At 45.4% G+C, this 18785-nt stretch overlaps 1 protein-coding gene across 1 annotated transcript in view; it reads right to left on the bottom strand.

The window, feature by feature from the left end:
- LOC138851044 (uncharacterized) overlaps window positions 1-18785 on the bottom strand; it is a 195927-nt gene that overhangs the window by 31332 nt on the left and 145810 nt on the right. The window contains exon 2 of the mRNA XM_070093554.1: window positions 4572-4630. Coding sequence (XP_069949655.1) covers window positions 4574-4630 — 57 coding nt within the window. The 3' untranslated portion in view covers window positions 4572-4573. The remainder of the gene's footprint in view (window positions 1-4571; window positions 4631-18785) is intronic.

The raw sequence follows: 18785 nt of genomic DNA, 5'->3' as shown, positions 1-18785 counted from the left end.
GAGTTCCGGGGGTCAACGCCCCCATGGCCCGGTCTGTGACCAGGCCTCAGTCCTAGGACCAGTACTATTTTTGGGATATGTGAATGACATGGTGGAAGGGTTAGACTCAGAAGTGTCCCTGTTCGCAGATGATGTGAAGTTAATGAGGAAAATTAAATCAGATGAGGATCAGGCAGGACTTCAAAGAGACCTGGACAGGCTGGACACGTGGTCCAGCAACTGGCTCCTCGAATTAACCCCGCCAATTGCAAAGTCATGAAGACTGGAGAAGGACAAAGAAGACAGCAGACAGAGTATAGGCTACATGGCCAAAGACTGCAAACCTCACTCAAGGAGAAAGATCTTGAGGCGAGTATAACACCGAACACGTCTCCGGAAGCACACATCAACCAGATAACCGCTGCAGCATATGGGCGCCTGGCAAGCCTGAGAATAGCGTTCCGATACCTCAGTAAAGAATAGGTCAAGACACTGTACACCGTGTATGTCAAGCCCATACTGGAGTATGCAGCACCAGTGTGGAACCCGTACCTGGTCAAGCACGTCAAAATATTTGAGGAAATGCAAAGGTTTGCACTAAGGCTAGTTCCGGAGCTCAGGGGAATGTCCTACGAAGAAAGGTTAAGGGAAATCGGCCTGACGACACTGGAGGACAGGAGGATTAGGGGAGACATGATAACAACATACAAAATATTGCGAGGAATAGATAAGGTGGACAGAGACAGGATGTTCCAGAGAGGGGGCACAGAAACAAGGGGTCACAATGGTAGTTGAAGACTCAGATGAGTCAAAGGGATGTTAGGAAGTATTTCTTCACCCACAGAGTTGTTAGGAAGTGGAATACCTGGAGTTTACCTGGAGTGAGTTCCGGGGGTCAACGCCCCCGCGGCCCGGTCTGTGACCAGGCCTCCTTAGGTCAGTGTCCCAGGATGCGACCCACACCAGTCGACTAACACCCAAGTACCCATTTTACTGATGGGGAACATAGACAACAGGTGGAAAGAAACACGTCCAATGTTTCTACTCTGGCTGGGAATCGAACCCAGGCCCTCGCCGTGTGAAGCGAGAGCGTTAACCACCAGGCCACCAGAGTCTGGCAAGTGATGTAGTGGAGGCAGGAACCATACATAGCTTTAAGATGAGGTATGATAAAGTTCATGGAGCAGGGAGAGAGGACCTAGTAGCGATCAGTGAAGATGGGGGCCCGGGAGCTGAGTATCGACCCCTTCAACCACAAATAGGGAAGAGGGGGGAGAGAAAGGAAGAGGAAGAGGGAGGGAGGGAGGGAAGGAAGGAGGGAGAGAGAGAGGGAGGGAGAGAGAGAGAGAGAGAGAGAGAGAGAGAGAGAGAGAGAGAGAGAGAGAGAGAGAGAGAGAGAGAGAGAGAGAGACAGACAGACAGAGAGGGAAGGGTCAGACAGTCAGCACTAACGGGAAAACTATTGCTAATACCACCTGGCTCCCTCACAACATGGCATCCCTGTACGCGCACACACACACACACACACACACACACACACACACACACACACACACACACACACACACACACACACACACACACACACACACACACAGTGCTGGACACAATACACACAACAGAGGATGAGGTGAAGAGGCTGCTAAGTGAACTAGATACCTCCAAGGTGGTGGGACTGAACATCATCTCTCCATGGGTCCTGAGAGAAGGAGCAGAGGCGATGTGAGCCACTAACGACAATCTTAACACATCTAGCAAAACAAGGCAACCACCTGATGAGTGAAAGATAACAAATGTAAGAAAGGAGAGAGAAAAGTAGCATTAAACTACAGACCAGTTTCACAGAAATGTAAAGTATGCGAAGTCATGGAGAAGATTATCAGAAGAGTGGTGGAGCACCAAGAAAGCAATGAACTTGTAAACGATAACCAGTACGGCTTCAGGGAAGGAAAATCCTTTGTCACAAACCTACTGGAGTTTTACAACAAGGTGATGGAAACAGGATGAGAGAGAGAGAGAGAGAGAGAGAGAGAGAGAGAGAGAGAGAGAGAGAGAGAGAGAGAGAGAGAGAGAGAGAGAGAGAGAGAGAGAGAGAGAGGTGCGTAGATTACATTTTCTTGGACCTTAAGGTTTTCGACACAGTTTCACACACGAGATTAGTGCAAAAGCTAGAGCAGGAGGCAGGAATAGTAGGGAAAGCACTGCAATGGTTCAGGAAATACCTGACAGGAAGGAAACAACGAGTGTTGGTACGTGATGAGGTGTCAGAGTGGGCCCATGTGTCGAGAGGGGTTCCACAAGGGTCAATTCTAGGTTCGGTGTTGTTACTTGTATATGTGAATAATATGATGGAAGGAACAGGTTCAGAGGTGTCCCTGTTCGCCGATGTGAAACTAATGAGAATACAAGCGGACGAGGGTCAGGTAAGATTACAAGGGGATCTGAACTGGCTGCAAGCTTGGTCCAACAAATGGCTCCTCGAGTTTAACCTCAGCAAGTGCAAAGCTATGAAGTTTGGGGAAGGACAAAGAAGACCGCAGATGGAGTACAGGCTGGGGGGGGGGGTTAAAAGCTGCAAACTTCACTTAAGGAAAAGGATCTTGGAGAGAGCATTATACCGAGCATGTCCCCTGAAGCGAACATCAACCAAATAACCACTGCAGCATATGGGCACCTGGCAAACCTGAGAATAGCATTTCGACATCTAAAGGAGTCATTCACGACACTGTACACCGTGTATGTCAGGCCCATGTTGGAGTAAGCAGCACCAGTATGGAACCCACACCTGGTCAAACACGTCAAGAAATTGGAGAAAGTACAAACGTTTGCAACAAGATTAGTCCCAGAACTGAAGGGCATGACTTACGAGGAGAGGTTAAGTGAACTCAACCTGATGATACTAGATAGGAGGGTTAGGGGGGACATGATAACGACATATAAAATACTGAGAGGAATTGATAAGGTGGACAGGGCTCGAATGTTTCAGAAATGGGATACACGAACAAGGGGCCACAAATGGAAACTGAAAACCCAGATGAGTCATAGGTATGTTAGGAAGTATTTCTTTAGCCTTAGAGTTGTCAGGAAGTGGAATAATCTGGAGAATGAGGTAGTGGAGGCAAATTCCATACAGAGCTTTAAGAAGAGGTATGATAAAGCTCATGGAGCAGGGAGAGGATGACTTAGTATCGACCAGTGAAGAGGCGGGGCCAGGAGCTATAAATCGACCCTTGCAACCACATATAGGTGAGTACATATACGTAGGTTGGTATACACACACACACACACTGAAGACATGTTACCTTCCATAAACTTATGCAGATTCAATATACACCATAAACAGGGAAACCTGAACACAGTATTCATATACATACGAGTATGAATGAAGCAGGGAAACCTGAACACAGTATTCATATACATACGAGTATGAATGAAGCAGGGAAACCTCAACACAGTATTCATATACATACGAGTATGAATGAAGCAGGGAAACCTCAACACAGTATTCATATACATACGAGTATGAATGAAGCAGGGAAACCTCAACACAGTATTCATATACATACGAGTATGAATGAAGCAGGGAAACCTCAACACAGTATTCATATACATACGAGTATGAATGAAGCAGGGAAACCTCAACACAGTATTCATATACATACGTGTATGAATGAAGCAGGGAAACCTCAACACAGTATTCATATACATACGAGTATGAATGAAGCAGGGAAACCTCAACACAGTATTCATATACATACGTGTATGAATGAAGCAGGGAAACCTCAACACAGTATTCATATACATACGAGTATGAATGAAGCAGGGAAACCTCAACACAGTATTCATATACATACGTGTATGAATGAAGCAGGGAAACCTCAACACAGTATTCATATACATACGTGTATGAATGAAGCAGGGAACCCTCACATACTATGTAGTATACAAGACTGATTTCGATTAAAAATGCTTCGGTATAACTTAGGAATCAACAGAACGGTGTTACTTCACTAGCACCAACAGTCCTATTCACCAGGTCATTAATAACTAGCAGGCCTGGTCTAGGACCCAGACCGGGGGTAATGATACAAGAAACTACAGGTAGGTTTACACATGACATAATCCTGTGTCTATCACAGCTGTCACAATTATGATTATATTTATAGCTCAAAGTGCCTGAGCAATCACATTTGTTACAATTCCCGGTAGAATTCAACGTCACAATCCCCGGTAGAATCCAATGCAACAATCCCCGGTAGAATCCAACACAACAATCCCCTGTAGAATCCAATGGTCAACAGTACAGTTAGTACTCTGGCAACGCCGCCTTACCACCACCTGCCTACAGCGTTCCTCTAAACAGGTATATAGGGTCAACCCGCATCTAGTAGAAATTGACGTAGGTAACCTGCTACTCAGGACAAGGTAGCACACACTGAGGCACAGGCACGGACATAGTTAACCTCCGACCCAGGACGAGCATCACCCTCTGATACACGCAGTGCATCCCAGGCTAGGAGGTTCCTCCTAACCAGGGGATAAAGTGTCACACTGCTACTCCTTACTTCCCTCTAACACACACAAACACTCACCCTCAGCAGAAGTGTTGGTAAACACCACAGGTACAGTCATCCCTCACACCAACCTTTGTCTGTAACAGAAAAGATAATGTTAGTTTTACAAACACATAAACACACATAGTAATTATGCACACACGCACAAACGCACGCACGCACGCACGCACGCACACACACACACACACACACACACACACACATACACGTATGTATATACATACATAATGTCGTGCCGAATAAGTATTATTATTATAATTATGGGGGAGCGCTAATGCCGTAGGATTATACAGCGCATGGGGGGAGATGGAAGGTATTTAGGTTCAATCCAGGGAACCGGAGCACAAATCCAACTCCGTAGATCAAGAGCCCCTCACCAGCGTCAAGGAACCTCACTTTAGGGGCCGAATAAATAAAACTTCCGATTTTGGCTTAAATAGCAACGAACTTCTTGCCGAATAGAGGAAGCGAAAATTTGTGTATGCTATAATTTCGCAAAGAATCATTCAGAATCTAACAAAGAAAAATATTTTATTGTTTATTAGTAAATTATTGTAAACTTGTATAAAATACATTTACTCGAATTAGGCTACATTAAATTGCATTAGTTATAATAAGGTTAGGTAAGTTTCCTAAGGTTCTTTTGGTACAAAATCATTTTTTTATATTAACATAAATGAAAAAGTATACATTTAAATGCACAAGAGAAAATTTTAGAAAGGACTTAATTTTAAACGAGTTCTTGCTAACTGACCAGTTTTACCTATTCAGCACGACATTATACCACGGCCCAGTCTCGCCGCGGGGGCGTTGACCCCCGAAACCCTCTCTAGGTATATGTTTTATTTATTAAATTACGTTAAGTGATTTAATGCCTCTACTTTTAGTGTCCCAACACAGCTCCGGTAGTGTGGCATGTGGTAGATGTAGTGTGGCATGTGGTAGATGTGATCTGGCATGTGGTAGATGTAGTGTGGCATGTGGTAGATGTAGTGTGGCATGTGGTAGATGTAGTGTGGCATGTGGTAGATGTAGTGTGGCATGTGGTAGATGTAGTGTGGCATGTGGTAGATGTAGTGTGGCATGTGGTAGATGTAGTGTGGCATGTGGTAGATGTAGTGTGGCATGTGGTAGATGTAGTGTGGCATGTGGTAGATGTGTGGCATGCGGTAGATGTAGTGTGGCATGTGGTAGATGTAGTGTGGCATGTGGTAGATGTAGTGTGGTATGTGATAGATGTAGTGTGGCATGTGGTAGATGTAGTGTGGCATGTGGTAGATGTAGTGTGGCATGTGGTAGATGTAGTGTGGCATGTGGTAGATGTAGTGTGGCATGTGGTAGATGTAGTGTGGCATGTGGTAGATGTAGTGTGGCATGTGGTAGATGTAGTGTGGCCTGTGGTAGATGTAGTGTGGCATGTGGTAGATGTAGTGTGGCATGTGGTAGATGTAGTGTGGCATGTGGTAGATGTAGTGTGGCATGTGGTAGATGTAGTATGGCATGTGGTAGATGTAGTGTGGCATGTGGTAGATGTAGTGTGGCATGTGGTAGATGTAGTGTGGCATGTGGTAGATGTAGTGTGGCATGTGGTAGATGTAGTGTGGCCTGTGGTAGATGTAGTGTGGCATGTGGTAGATGTGTGGCATGCGGTAGATGTAGTGTGGCATGTGGTAGATGTAGTGTGGTATGTGATAGATGTAGTGTGGCATGTGGTAGATGTAGTGTGGCATGTGGTAGATGTAGTGTGGTATGTGATAGATGTAGTGTGGCATGTGGTAGATGTAGTGTGGCATGTGGTAGATGTAGTGTGGCATGTGGTAGAAGTAGTGTGGCATGTGGTAGATGTGATCTGGCATGTGGTAGATGTAGTGTGGCATGTGGTAGATGTAGTGTGGCATGTGGTAGATGTAGTGTGGCATGTGGTAGATGTAGTGTGGCATGTGGTAGATGTGATCTGGCATGTGGTAGATGTAGTGTGGCATGTGGTAGATGTGATCTGGCATGTGGTAGATGTAGTGTGGCATGTGGTAGATGTAGTGTGGCATGTGGTAGATGTAGTGTGGCATGTGGTAGATGTAGAGTGGCATGTGGTAGATGTGATCTGGCATGTGGTAGATGTAGTGTGGCATGTGGTAGATGTGATCTGGCATGTGGTAGATGTAGTGTGGCATGTGGTAGATGTAGTGTGGCATGTGGTAGATGTAGTGTGGCATGTGGTAGATGTAGTGTGGCATGTAGTAGATGTAGTGTGGCATGTGGTAGATGTGATCTGGCATGTGGTAGATGTAGTGTGGCATGTGGTAGATGTAGTGTGGCATGTGGTAGATGTAGTGTGGCATGTGGTAGATGTAGTGTGGCATGTGGTAGATGTAGTGTGGCATGTGGTAGATGTAGTGTGGCATGTGGTAGATGTGTGGCATGCGGTAGATGTAGTGTGGCATGTGGTAGATGTAGTGTGGCATGTGGTAGATGTAGTGTGGTATGTGATAGATGTAGTGTGGCATGTGGTAGATGTAGTGTGGCATGTGGTAGATGTAGTGTGGCATGTGGTAGATGTAGTGTGGCATGTGGTAGATGTAGTGTGGCATGTGGTAGATGTAGTGTGGCATGTGGTAGATGTAGTGTGGCATGTGGTAGATGTAGTGTGGCCTGTGGTAGATGTAGTGTGGCATGTGGTAGATGTAGTGTGGCATGTGGTAGATGTAGTGTGGCATGTGGTAGATGTAGTGTGGCATGTGGTAGATGTAGTATGGCATGTGGTAGATGTAGTGTGGCATGTGGTAGATGTAGTGTGGCATGTGGTAGATGTAGTGTGGCATGTGGTAGATGTAGTGTGGCATGTGGTAGATGTAGTGTGGCCTGTGGTAGATGTAGTGTGGCATGTGGTAGATGTGTGGCATGCGGTAGATGTAGTGTGGCATGTGGTAGATGTAGTGTGGTATGTGATAGATGTAGTGTGGCATGTGGTAGATGTAGTGTGGCATGTGGTAGATGTAGTGTGGTATGTGATAGATGTAGTGTGGCATGTGGTAGATGTAGTGTGGCATGTGGTAGATGTAGTGTGGCATGTGGTAGAAGTAGTGTGGCATGTGGTAGATGTGATCTGGCATGTGGTAGATGTAGTGTGGCATGTGGTAGATGTAGTGTGGCATGTGGTAGATGTAGTGTGGCATGTGGTAGATGTAGTGTGGCATGTGGTAGATGTGATCTGGCATGTGGTAGATGTAGTGTGGCATGTGGTAGATGTGATCTGGCATGTGGTAGATGTAGTGTGGCATGTGGTAGATGTAGTGTGGCATGTGGTAGATGTAGTGTGGCATGTGGTAGATGTAGAGTGGCATGTGGTAGATGTGATCTGGCATGTGGTAGATGTAGTGTGGCATGTGGTAGATGTGATCTGGCATGTGGTAGATGTAGTGTGGCATGTGGTAGATGTAGTGTGGCATGTGGTAGATGTAGTGTGGCATGTGGTAGATGTAGTGTGGCATGTAGTAGATGTAGTGTGGCATGTGGTAGATGTGATCTGGCATGTGGTAGATGTAGTGTGGCATGTGGTAGATGTGATCTGGCATGTGGTAGATGTAGTGTGGCATGTGGTAGATGTGATCTGGCATGTGGTATGTAGTGTGGCATGTGGTAGATGTAGTGTGGCACGTGGTAGATGTAGTGGCATGTGGTAGATGTAGTGTGGCATGTGGTAGATGTAGTGTGGCATGTGGTAGATGTAGTGTGGCATGTGGTAGATGTAGTGTGGCATGTGGTAGATGTAGTGTGGCATGTGGTAGATGTAGTGTGGCATGTGGTAGATGTTGTGTGGCATGTGGTAGATGTAGTGTGGCATGTGGTAGATGTGTGGCATGTGGTAGATGTAGTGTGGCATGTGGTAGATGTAGTGTGGCATGTGGTAGATGTAGTGTGGCATGTGGTAGATGTAGTGTGGCCTGTGGTAGATGTAGTGTGGCATGTGGTAGATGTAGTGTGGCATGTGGTAGATGTAGTGTGGCATGTGGTAAATGTAGTGTGGCATGTGGTAGATGTGTGGCATGCGGTAGATGTAGTGTGGCATGTGGTAGATGTAGTGTGGCATGTGGTAGATGTAGTGTGGCATGTGGTAGATGTAGTGTGGCATGTGGTAGATGTAGTGTGGCATGTGGTAGATGTAGTGTGGCATGTGGTAGATGTAGTGTGGCATGTGGTAGATGTAGTGTGGCCTGTGGTAGATGTAGTGTGGCATGTGGTAGATGTGTGGCATGTGGTAGATGTAGTGTGGCATGTGGTAGATGTGTGGCATGTGGTAGATGTAGTGTGGCATGTGGTAGATGTGTGGCATGTGGTAGATGTAGTGTGGCATGTGGTAGATGTGATCTGGCATGGGGTAGACGTAATTTGATTATGTGGTAGATGAGGTGTGTTTGTGGTAATTTGGTGTGCAGTAGATGTGATAGATTAGTGCTAAAGAAAACGGGATGTTACCTCAGGCTATGGGGCACTGCCCACTAATCACCCACAGCCTGGCTGCTCCGAAAACAAACATTGTACTGGATGACCCACGAGGATTTAGCGCTTCACCGAAATATAAGCGTCCCCATCACTGCCTACCAACCTCCCTCCCTCCCTTTCTCTCTCTCTCTCTCTCTCACACACGATAGAGAACTTGTGTTGAGGCTGGAATAACGGGCGAGGTTAGCCCACGATGCCTGCCTCTCCAAGGAGAAATGTATCTGCCTCTCTATTAAGTGACCTGCCCGTGTATTAAGTCTCTCTATCCGTCTCATGTCTCTAAAAATGTAGGCTCGATCGATCTTTAGAGTTAATATGGCGATACAAATCAATATACGTTCAATTGTGTAAGATAAGAGAGTAGGATAACAGTTCGTGTTGTGATAAGATAGCGCACACAACTCAATGTTGATACACACACACACACACACACCACTGCTTCCCTCAACCCTTTCAGTCCCTGGACCCAGTATGTGCAAAATGAACATAGAGAAGGAATGCAGCAGGCCTACTAGGCCAGGCAGGTCGAACTGACGACATCCACCATCACTCAACCAGTCACCTGTCTAACGGATTTTGTCAAGCTATCCAAAGTTCTCGCTTTATCCCTGATGTAACTCATCCCTGGTCTAACTTACACCTGGCGTAACTCATCCCTGGTCTAACTTACACCTGGTGTAACTCATTCCTGGTCTAACTTACACCTGGTGTAACTCATCCCTGGTCTAACTTACACCTGGTGTAACTCATTCCTGGTCTAACTTACACCTGGTGTAACTCATCCCTGGTCTTACACCTGGTGTAACTCATCCCTGGTCTTACACCTGGTGTAACTCATCCCTGGTCTTACACCTGGTGTAACTCATCCCTCGTCTAACTTACACCTAGTGTAACTCATCACTGGTCTAACGTACACCTGGTGTAACTCATCCCTGGTCTAACTTACACCTAGTGTAACTCATCACTGGTCTAACGTACACCTGGTGTAACTCATCCCTGGTCTAACTTACACCTGGTGTAACTCATCCCTGGTCTAACTTACACCTGGTGTAACTCATCCCTGGTCTAACTTACACCTGGTGTAACTCATCCCTGGTCTAACTTACACCTGGTGTAACTCATCCCTGGTCTAACTTACACCTGGTGTAACTCATCCCTGGTCTAACTTACACCTGGTGTAACTCATCCCTGGTCTAACTTACACCTGGTGTAACTCATCCCTGGTCTAACTTACACCTGGTGTAACTCATCCCTGGTCTAACTTACACCTGGTGTAACTCATCCCTGGTCTAACTTACACCTGGTGTAACTCATCCTTGGTCTAACTTACACCTGGTGTAACTCATCCCTGGTCTAACTTACACCTGATGTAACTCATCCCTGGTCTAACTTACACCTGGTGTAACTCATCCCTAGTCTAACTTACACCTGGTGTAACTCATCCCTGGTCTAACTTACAATTGGTGTAACTCATCCCTGGTCTAACTTACACCTGGTGTAACTCATCCTTGGTCTAACTTACACCTGGTGTAACTCATCCCTGGTCTAACTTACACCTGGTGTAACTCATCTCTGGTCTAACTTACACCTGGTGTAACTCATCCCTGGTTTAACTTACACCTGGTGTAACTCATCCCTGGTCTAACTTACACCTGATGTAACTCATCCCTGGTCTAACTTACACCTGGTGTAACTCATCCCTGGTCTAACTTACAATTGGTGTAACTCATCCCTGGTCTAACTTACACCTGGTGTAACTCATCCTTGGTCTAACTTACACCTGCTGTAACTCATCCCTGGTCTAACTTACACCTGGTGTAACTCATCCCTGGTCTAACTTACACCTGGTGTAACTCATCCCTGGTCTAACTTACACCTGATGTAACTCATCCCTGGTCTAACTTACACCTGGTGTAACTCATCCCTGGTCTAACTTACACCTGATGTAACTCATCCCTGGTCTAACTTACACCTGGTGTAACTCATCCCTGGTCTAACTTACAATTGGTGTAACTCATCCCTGGTCTAACTTACACCTGGTGTAACTCATCCTTGGTCTAACTTACACCTGCTGTAACTCATCCCTGGTCTAACTTACACCTGGTGTAACTCATCCCTGGTCTAACTTACACCTAGTGTAACTCATCCCTGGTCTAACTTACACCTGGTGTAACTCATCCCTGGTCTAACTTACACCTGGTAAAACTCATCCCTGGTCTAACTTACACCTGGTGAAACTCATCCCTGGTCTAACTTACACCTGGTGTAACTCATCCCTGGTCTAACTTACACCTGGTGTAACCCATCCTTGGTCTAACTTACACCTGGTGTAACTCATCCCTGGTCTAACTTACACCTGATGTAACTCATCCCTGGTCTAACTTACACCTGGTGTAACTCATCCCTAGTCTAACTTACACCTGGTGTAACTCATCCCTGGTCTAACTTACAATTGGTGTAACTCATCCCTGGTCTAACTTACACCTGGTGTAACTCATCCTTGGTCTAACTTACACCTGGTGTAACTCATCCCTGGTCTAACTTACACCTGGTGTAACTCATCTCTGGTCTAACTTACACCTGGTGTAACTCATCCCTTCTCTAACTTACACCTGGTGTAACTCATCCCTGCTCTAACTTACACCTGATGTAACTCATCCCTGGTCTAACTTACACCTGGTGTAACTCATCCCTGGTCTAACTTACAATTGGTGTAACTCATCCCTGGTCTAACTTACACCTGGTGTAACTCATCCTTGGTCTAACTTACACCTGCTGTAACTCATCCCTGGTCTAACTTACACCTGGTGTAACTCATCCCTGGTCTAACTTACACCTGGTGTAACTCATCCCTGGTCTAACTTACACCTGATGTAACTCATCCCTGGTCTAACTTACACCTGGTGTAACTCATCCCTGGTCTAACTTACACCTGATGTAACTCATCCCTGGTCTAACTTACACCTGGTGTAACTCATCCCTGGTCTAACTTACAATTGGTGTAACTCATCCCTGGTCTAACTTACACCTGGTGTAACTCATCCTTGGTCTAACTTACACCTGCTGTAACTCATCCCTGGTCTAACTTACACCTGGTGTAACTCATCCCTGGTCTAACTTACACCTAGTGTAACTCATCCCTGGTCTAACTTACACCTGGTGTAACTCATCCCTGGTCTAACTTACACCTGGTAAAACTCATCCCTGGTCTAACTTACACCTGGTGTAACTCATCCCTGGTCTAACTTACACCTGGTGTAACTCATCTCTGGTCTAACATACACCTGGTGTAACTCATCCTGGTCTAACATACACCTGGTGTAACTCATCCCTGGTCTAACTTACACCTGGTGTAACTCATCTCTGGTCTAACATACACCTGGTGTAACTCATCCTGGTCTAACATACACCTGGTGTAACTCATCCCTGGTCTAACTTACACCTGGTGTAACTAATCCCTGATCTAACTTACACCTGGTGTAACTCATCCCTGATCTAACTTACACCTGGTGTAACTAATCCCTGATCTAACTTACACCTGGTGTAACTCATCCCTGGTCTAACTTACACCTGGTGTAACTCACTGGTCTAAATTATACCTGGTGTAACTCATCACTGGTCTAACATACACCTGGTGTAACTCATCCCTGGTCTAACTTACACCTGGTGAAACTCATCCCTGGTCTAACTTACACCTGGTGTAACTCATCCCTGGTCTAACTTACACCTGGTGTAACTCATCCCTGGTCTAACTTACACCTGGTGTAACTCATCCCTGGTCTAACTTACACCTGGTGTAACTCATCCCTGGTCTAACTTACACCTGGTGTAACTCATCCTTGGTCTAACTTACACCTGGTGTAACTCATCCCTGGTCTAACTTACACCTGATGTAACTCATCCCTGGTCTAACTTACACCTGGTGTAACTCATCCCTAGTCTAACTTACACCTGGTGTAACTCATCCCTGGTCTAACTTACAATTGGTGTAACTCATCCCTGGTCTAACTTACACCTGGTGTAACTCATCCTTGGTCTAACTTACACCTGGTGTAACTCATCCCTGGTCTAACATACACCTGGTGTAACTCATCTCTGGTCTAACTTACACCTGGTGTAACTCATCCCTGGTCTAACTTACACCTGGTGTAACTCATCCCTGGTCTAACTTACACCTGATGTAACTCATCCCTGGTCTAACTTACACCTGGTGTAACTCATCCCTGGTCTAACTTACACCTGGTGTAACTCATCCCTGGTCTAACTTACAATTGGTGTAACTCATCCCTGGTCTAACTTACACCTGCTGTAACTCATCCTTGGTCTAACTTACACCTGGTGTAACTCATCCCTGGTCTAACTTACACCTGGTGTAACTCATCCCTGGTCTAACACCTGGTGTAACTCATCCCTGGTCTAACTTACACCTGGTGTAACTCATCCCTGGTCTAACTTACACCTGGTGTAACTCATCCCTGGTCTAACTTACACCTGGTGTAACTCATCCCTGGTCTAACTTACACCTAGTGTAACTCATCCCTGGTCTAACATACACCTGGTGTAACTCATCCTGGTCTAACATACACCTGGTGTAACTCATCCCTGGTCTAACTTACACCTGGTGTAACTAATCCCTGATCTAACTTACACCTGGTGTAACTCATCCCTGATCTAACTTACACCTGGTGTAACTAATCCCTGATCTAACTTACACCTGGTGTAACTCATCCCTGGTCTAACTTACACCTGGTGTAACTCACTGGTCTAAATTATACCTGGTGTAACTCATCACTGGTCTAACATACACCTGGTGTAACTCATCCCTGGTCTAACTTACACCTGGTGAAACTCATCCCTGGTCTAACTTATACCTGGTGTAACTCATCCCTGGTCTAACTTACACCTGGTGTAACTCATCCCTGGTCTAACATACACCTGGTGTAACTCATCCCTGGTCTAACATACACCTGGTGTAACTCACCCCTGGTCTAACTTACACCTGATGTAACTAATCCCTGATCTAACTTACACCTGGTGTAACTCATCCCTGATCTAACTTACACCTGGTGTAACCAATCCCTGATCTAACTTACACCTGGTGTAACTCATCCCTGGTCTAACTTACACCTGGTGTAACTCATCCCTGGTCTAACTTACACCTGGTGTAACTCATCCTTGGTCTAACTTACACCTGGTGTAACTCATCCCTGGTCTAACTTACACCTGATGTAACTCATCCCTGGTCTAACTTACACCTGGTGTAACTCATCCCTAGTCTAACTTACACCTGGTGTAACTCATCCCTGGTCTAACTTACAATTGGTGTAACTCATCCCTGGTCTAACTTACACCTGGTGTAACTCATCCTTGGTCTAACTTACACCTGGTGTAACTCATCCCTGGTCTAACATACACCTAGTGTAACTCATCTCTGGTCTAACTTACACCTGGTGTAACTCATCCCTGGTCTAACTTACACCTGGTGTAACTCATCCCTGGTCTAACTTACACCTGATGTAACTCATCCCTGGTCTAACTTACACCTGGTGTAACTCATCCCTGGTCTAACTTACACCTGGTGTAACTCATCCCTGGTCTAACTTACAATTGGTGTAACTCATCCCTGGTCTAACTTACACCTGCTGTAACTCATCCTTGGTCTAACTTACACCTGGTGTAACTCATCCCTGGTCTAACTTACACCTGGTGTAACTCATCCCTGGTCTAACTTACACCTGGTGTAACTCATCCCTGGTCTAACTTACACCTGGTGTAACTCATCCCTGGTCTAACTTACACCTGGTGTAACACATCCCTGGTCTAACTTACACCTGGTGTAACTCATCCCTGGTCTAACTTACACCTAGTGTAACTCATTCCTGGTCTAACATACACCTGGTGTAACTCATCCTGGTCTAACATACACCTGGTGTAACTCATCCCTGGTCTAACTTACACCTGGTGTAACTAATCCCTGATCTAACTTACACCTGGTGTAACTCATCCCTGATCTAACTTACACCTGGTGTAACTAATCCCTGATCTAACTTACACCTGGTGTAACTCATCCCTGGTCTAACTTACACCTGGTGTAACTCACTGGTCTAAATTATACCTGGTGTAACTCATCACTGGTCTAACATACACCTGGTGTAACTCATCCCTGGTCTAACTTACACCTGGTGAAACTCATCCCTGGTCTAACTTACACCTGGTGTAACTCATCCCTGGTCTAACTTACACCTGGTGTAACTCATCCCTGGTCTAACATACACCTGGTGTAACTCATCCCTGGTCTAACATACACCTGGTGTAACTCACCCCTGGTCTAACTTACACCTGATGTAACTAATCCCTGATCTAACTTACACCTGGTGTAACTCATCCCTGATCTAACTTACAAATGGTGTAACCAATCCCTGATCTAACTTACACCTGGTGTAACTCATCCCTGGTCTAACTTACACCTGGTGTAACTCACTGGTCTAAATTATACCTGGTAACTCATCACTGGTCTAACTTACACCTGGTGTAACTCATCCCTGAACTTACACCTGGTGTAACTCATTCCTGGTCTAACTTACACCTGGTGTAACTCATCCCTGGTCTAACTTACACCTGGTGTAACTCATCCCTGGTCTAACTTACACCTGGTGTAACTCATCCCTGGTCTAATTTACACCTGGTGTAACTCACTGGTCTAACTTACACCTGATGTAACTCATCCCTGGTCTAACTTACACCTGGTGTAACTCATCCCTGGTCTAACTTACAATTGGTGTAACTCATCCCTGGTCTAACTTACACCTGGTGTAACTCATCCTTGGTCTAACTTACACCTGGTGTAACTCATCCCTGGTCTAACTTACACCTGGTGTAACTCATCTCTGGTCTAACTTACACCTGGTGTAACTCATCCCTGGTCTAACTTACACCTGGTGTAACTCATCCATGGTCTAATTTACACCTGGTGTAACTCATCCCTGGTCTAACATACACCTGGTGTAACTCATCCTGGTCTAACATACACCTGGTGTAACTCATCCCTGGTCTAACTTACACCTGGTGTAACTCATCCCTGGTCTAACATACAGCTGGTGTAACTCATCCCTGGTCTAACTTACACCTGGTGTAACTAATCCCTGATCTAACTTACACCTGGTGTAACTCATCCCTGATCTAACTTACACCTGGTGTAACTAATCCCTGATCTTACACCTGGTGTAACTCATCCCTGGTCTAACTTACACCTGGTGTAACTCATCCCTGGTCTAACTTACACCTGGTGTAACTCATCCCTGGTCTAACTTACACCTGGTGTAACTCATCCCTGGTCTAACTTACACCTGGTGTAACTCATCCCTGGTCTAACTTACACCTGGTGTAACTCATCCCTGGTCTAACTTACACCTGGTGTAACTCATCCCTGGTCTAACTTACACCTGGTGTAACTCATCCCTGGTCTAACTTACACCTGGTGTAACTCACTGGTCTAAATTATACCTGGTGTAACTCATCACTGGTCTAACTTACACCTGGTGTAACTCATCCCTGGTCTAACTTACACCTGGTGTAACTAATCCCTGGTCTAACTTACACCTGGTGTAGCTCATCCCTGGTCTAACTTACACCTGGTGTAACTCACTGGTCTATATTATACCTTGTGTAACTAATCACTGGTCTAACTTACACCTGGTGTAACTCATCCCTGATCTAACTTACACCTGGTGTAACTAATCCCTGATCTAACTTACACCTGGTGTAACTCATCCCTGGTCTAACTTACACCTGGTGTAACTCACTGTTCTAAATTATACCTGGTGTAACTCATCACTGGTCTAACTTACACCTGGTGTAACTCATCCCTGGTCTAACTTACACCTGGTGTAACTCATCCCTGGTCTAACTTACACCTGGTGTAACTCATCCCTGGTCTAACTTACACCTGGTGTAACTCATCCCTGGTCTAACTTACACCTGGTGTAACTCATCCCTGGTCTAACTTACACCTGGTGTAACTCATCCCTGGTCTAACTTACACCTGGTGTAACTCATCCCTGGTCTAACTTACACCTGGTGTAACTCATCCCTGGTCTAACTTACACCTGGTGTAACTCATCCCTGGTCTAACTTACACCTGGTGTAACTCATCCCTGGTCTAACTTACACCTGGTGTAACTCATCCCTGGTCTAACTTACACCTGGTGTAACTCATCCCTGGTCTAACTTACACCGGGTGTAACTAATCCCTGATCTAACTTACACCTGGTGTAACTCATCCCTGGTCTAACTTACACCTGGTGTAACTCATCACTGGTCTAAATTATACCTGGTGTAACTCATCACTGGTCTAACTTACACCTGGTGTAACTCATCCCTGGTCTAACTTACACCTGGTGTAACTCATCCCTGGTCTAACTTACACCTGGTGTAACTCATCCCTGGTCTAACATTCACCTGGTGTAACTCATCCCTGGTCTAGCTTACACCCGGTGTGACGCATCCCTGGTCTAACTTACACCGGGTGTAACTTAGCCCTGGTCCAACTTACACCTGGTGAACTGACCCCTGGTCCAGCTTACATCTGGTTGAACACAGGTCTGGTATAACTCACACCTGGTATAACACACCTGATCTAGCCTCTCACTGCACTACAATCTGTCACGTGTTCGGTCTTTTCTGGCAATTACACACTTAACGACCAAGCTTTAACGACCCATTGTAGATGTGTGGCCTCGCGTCATGTTAACTGCCTGCTACAAATCACACCTAAACCCACGATTGAGGTACACATCTTTGGTGTAACTGATCACACTTAACCCAGGCTCCGGTGGCCTGGTGGCTCAAGCTCTCGCTTCACAAGGCGAGGGCCTGAGTTCCATTCCCAGCCAGGGTAGAAACATTGGGCATGTTTCTTTATACCTGTTGCCTATGTTCCCCATCAGTAAAATGGGTGTTAGTCGACTGGTGTGGGTCGCATTCTGGGACACTGACCTAATCTGCCCGAAATGCTCAGCATAACAAGGGGCTGTAATGAAGTTGGTAGAATTACCGACAATATGTAAAGTAAAAGGACACAAGTGCAACTAATGTGACATTTATTGTGGCAACGTTTCGCTCTCCAGGAGCTTTATCAAGCCATTAGTAATGGCTTGATAAAGCCATTAGTAATGGCTTGATAAAGCTCCTGGAGAGCGAAACGTTGCCACAATGTCACATTAGTTGCACTTGTATCCTTTTACTTTACATAACAAGGGGCTTTCTATATAGTAGTACGTCATTAATGTCAGCTAGGCCTGTATACCATGTACATGTACTTGTAGTAAATACAGATATTGTTATTATTATTATTATTATTATTATTATTATTATTATTATTATTAAAATCTGCACCTAAGTGGGGAACTGTATAAAGACGGTTCGGTCAGTTCTGGACCACTGTCCAAAACTGACGAACTACATATTAAAACAACACGCAGTCTTCGGCAATGCCTAAGCGTACGTAATAAGGCAAATAGATTACTGGGATTTATATCAAGAAGTGTAAGCAACAGAAGTCCAGAGGTCATACTGCAGCTTTATACATCATTAGTAAGGCCTCACCTAGATTATGCAGCTCAGTTCTGGTCTCCGTATTACAAAATGGACATAAATTCGTTAGAAAACATTCAGCGTAGGATGACTAAATTAATACCTAGCATTAGAAATCTTCCTTATGAAGAAAGATTGAAG

The sequence above is a fragment of the Cherax quadricarinatus genome, chromosome 43 (genome assembly GCF_038502225.1).
Source record: "Cherax quadricarinatus isolate ZL_2023a chromosome 43, ASM3850222v1, whole genome shotgun sequence".
NCBI lineage: Eukaryota > Metazoa > Arthropoda > Malacostraca > Decapoda > Parastacidae > Cherax > Cherax quadricarinatus.
Note: the sequence above shows the minus strand (reverse complement) of the source record. Positions and strands in the feature narration are given on the sequence as shown.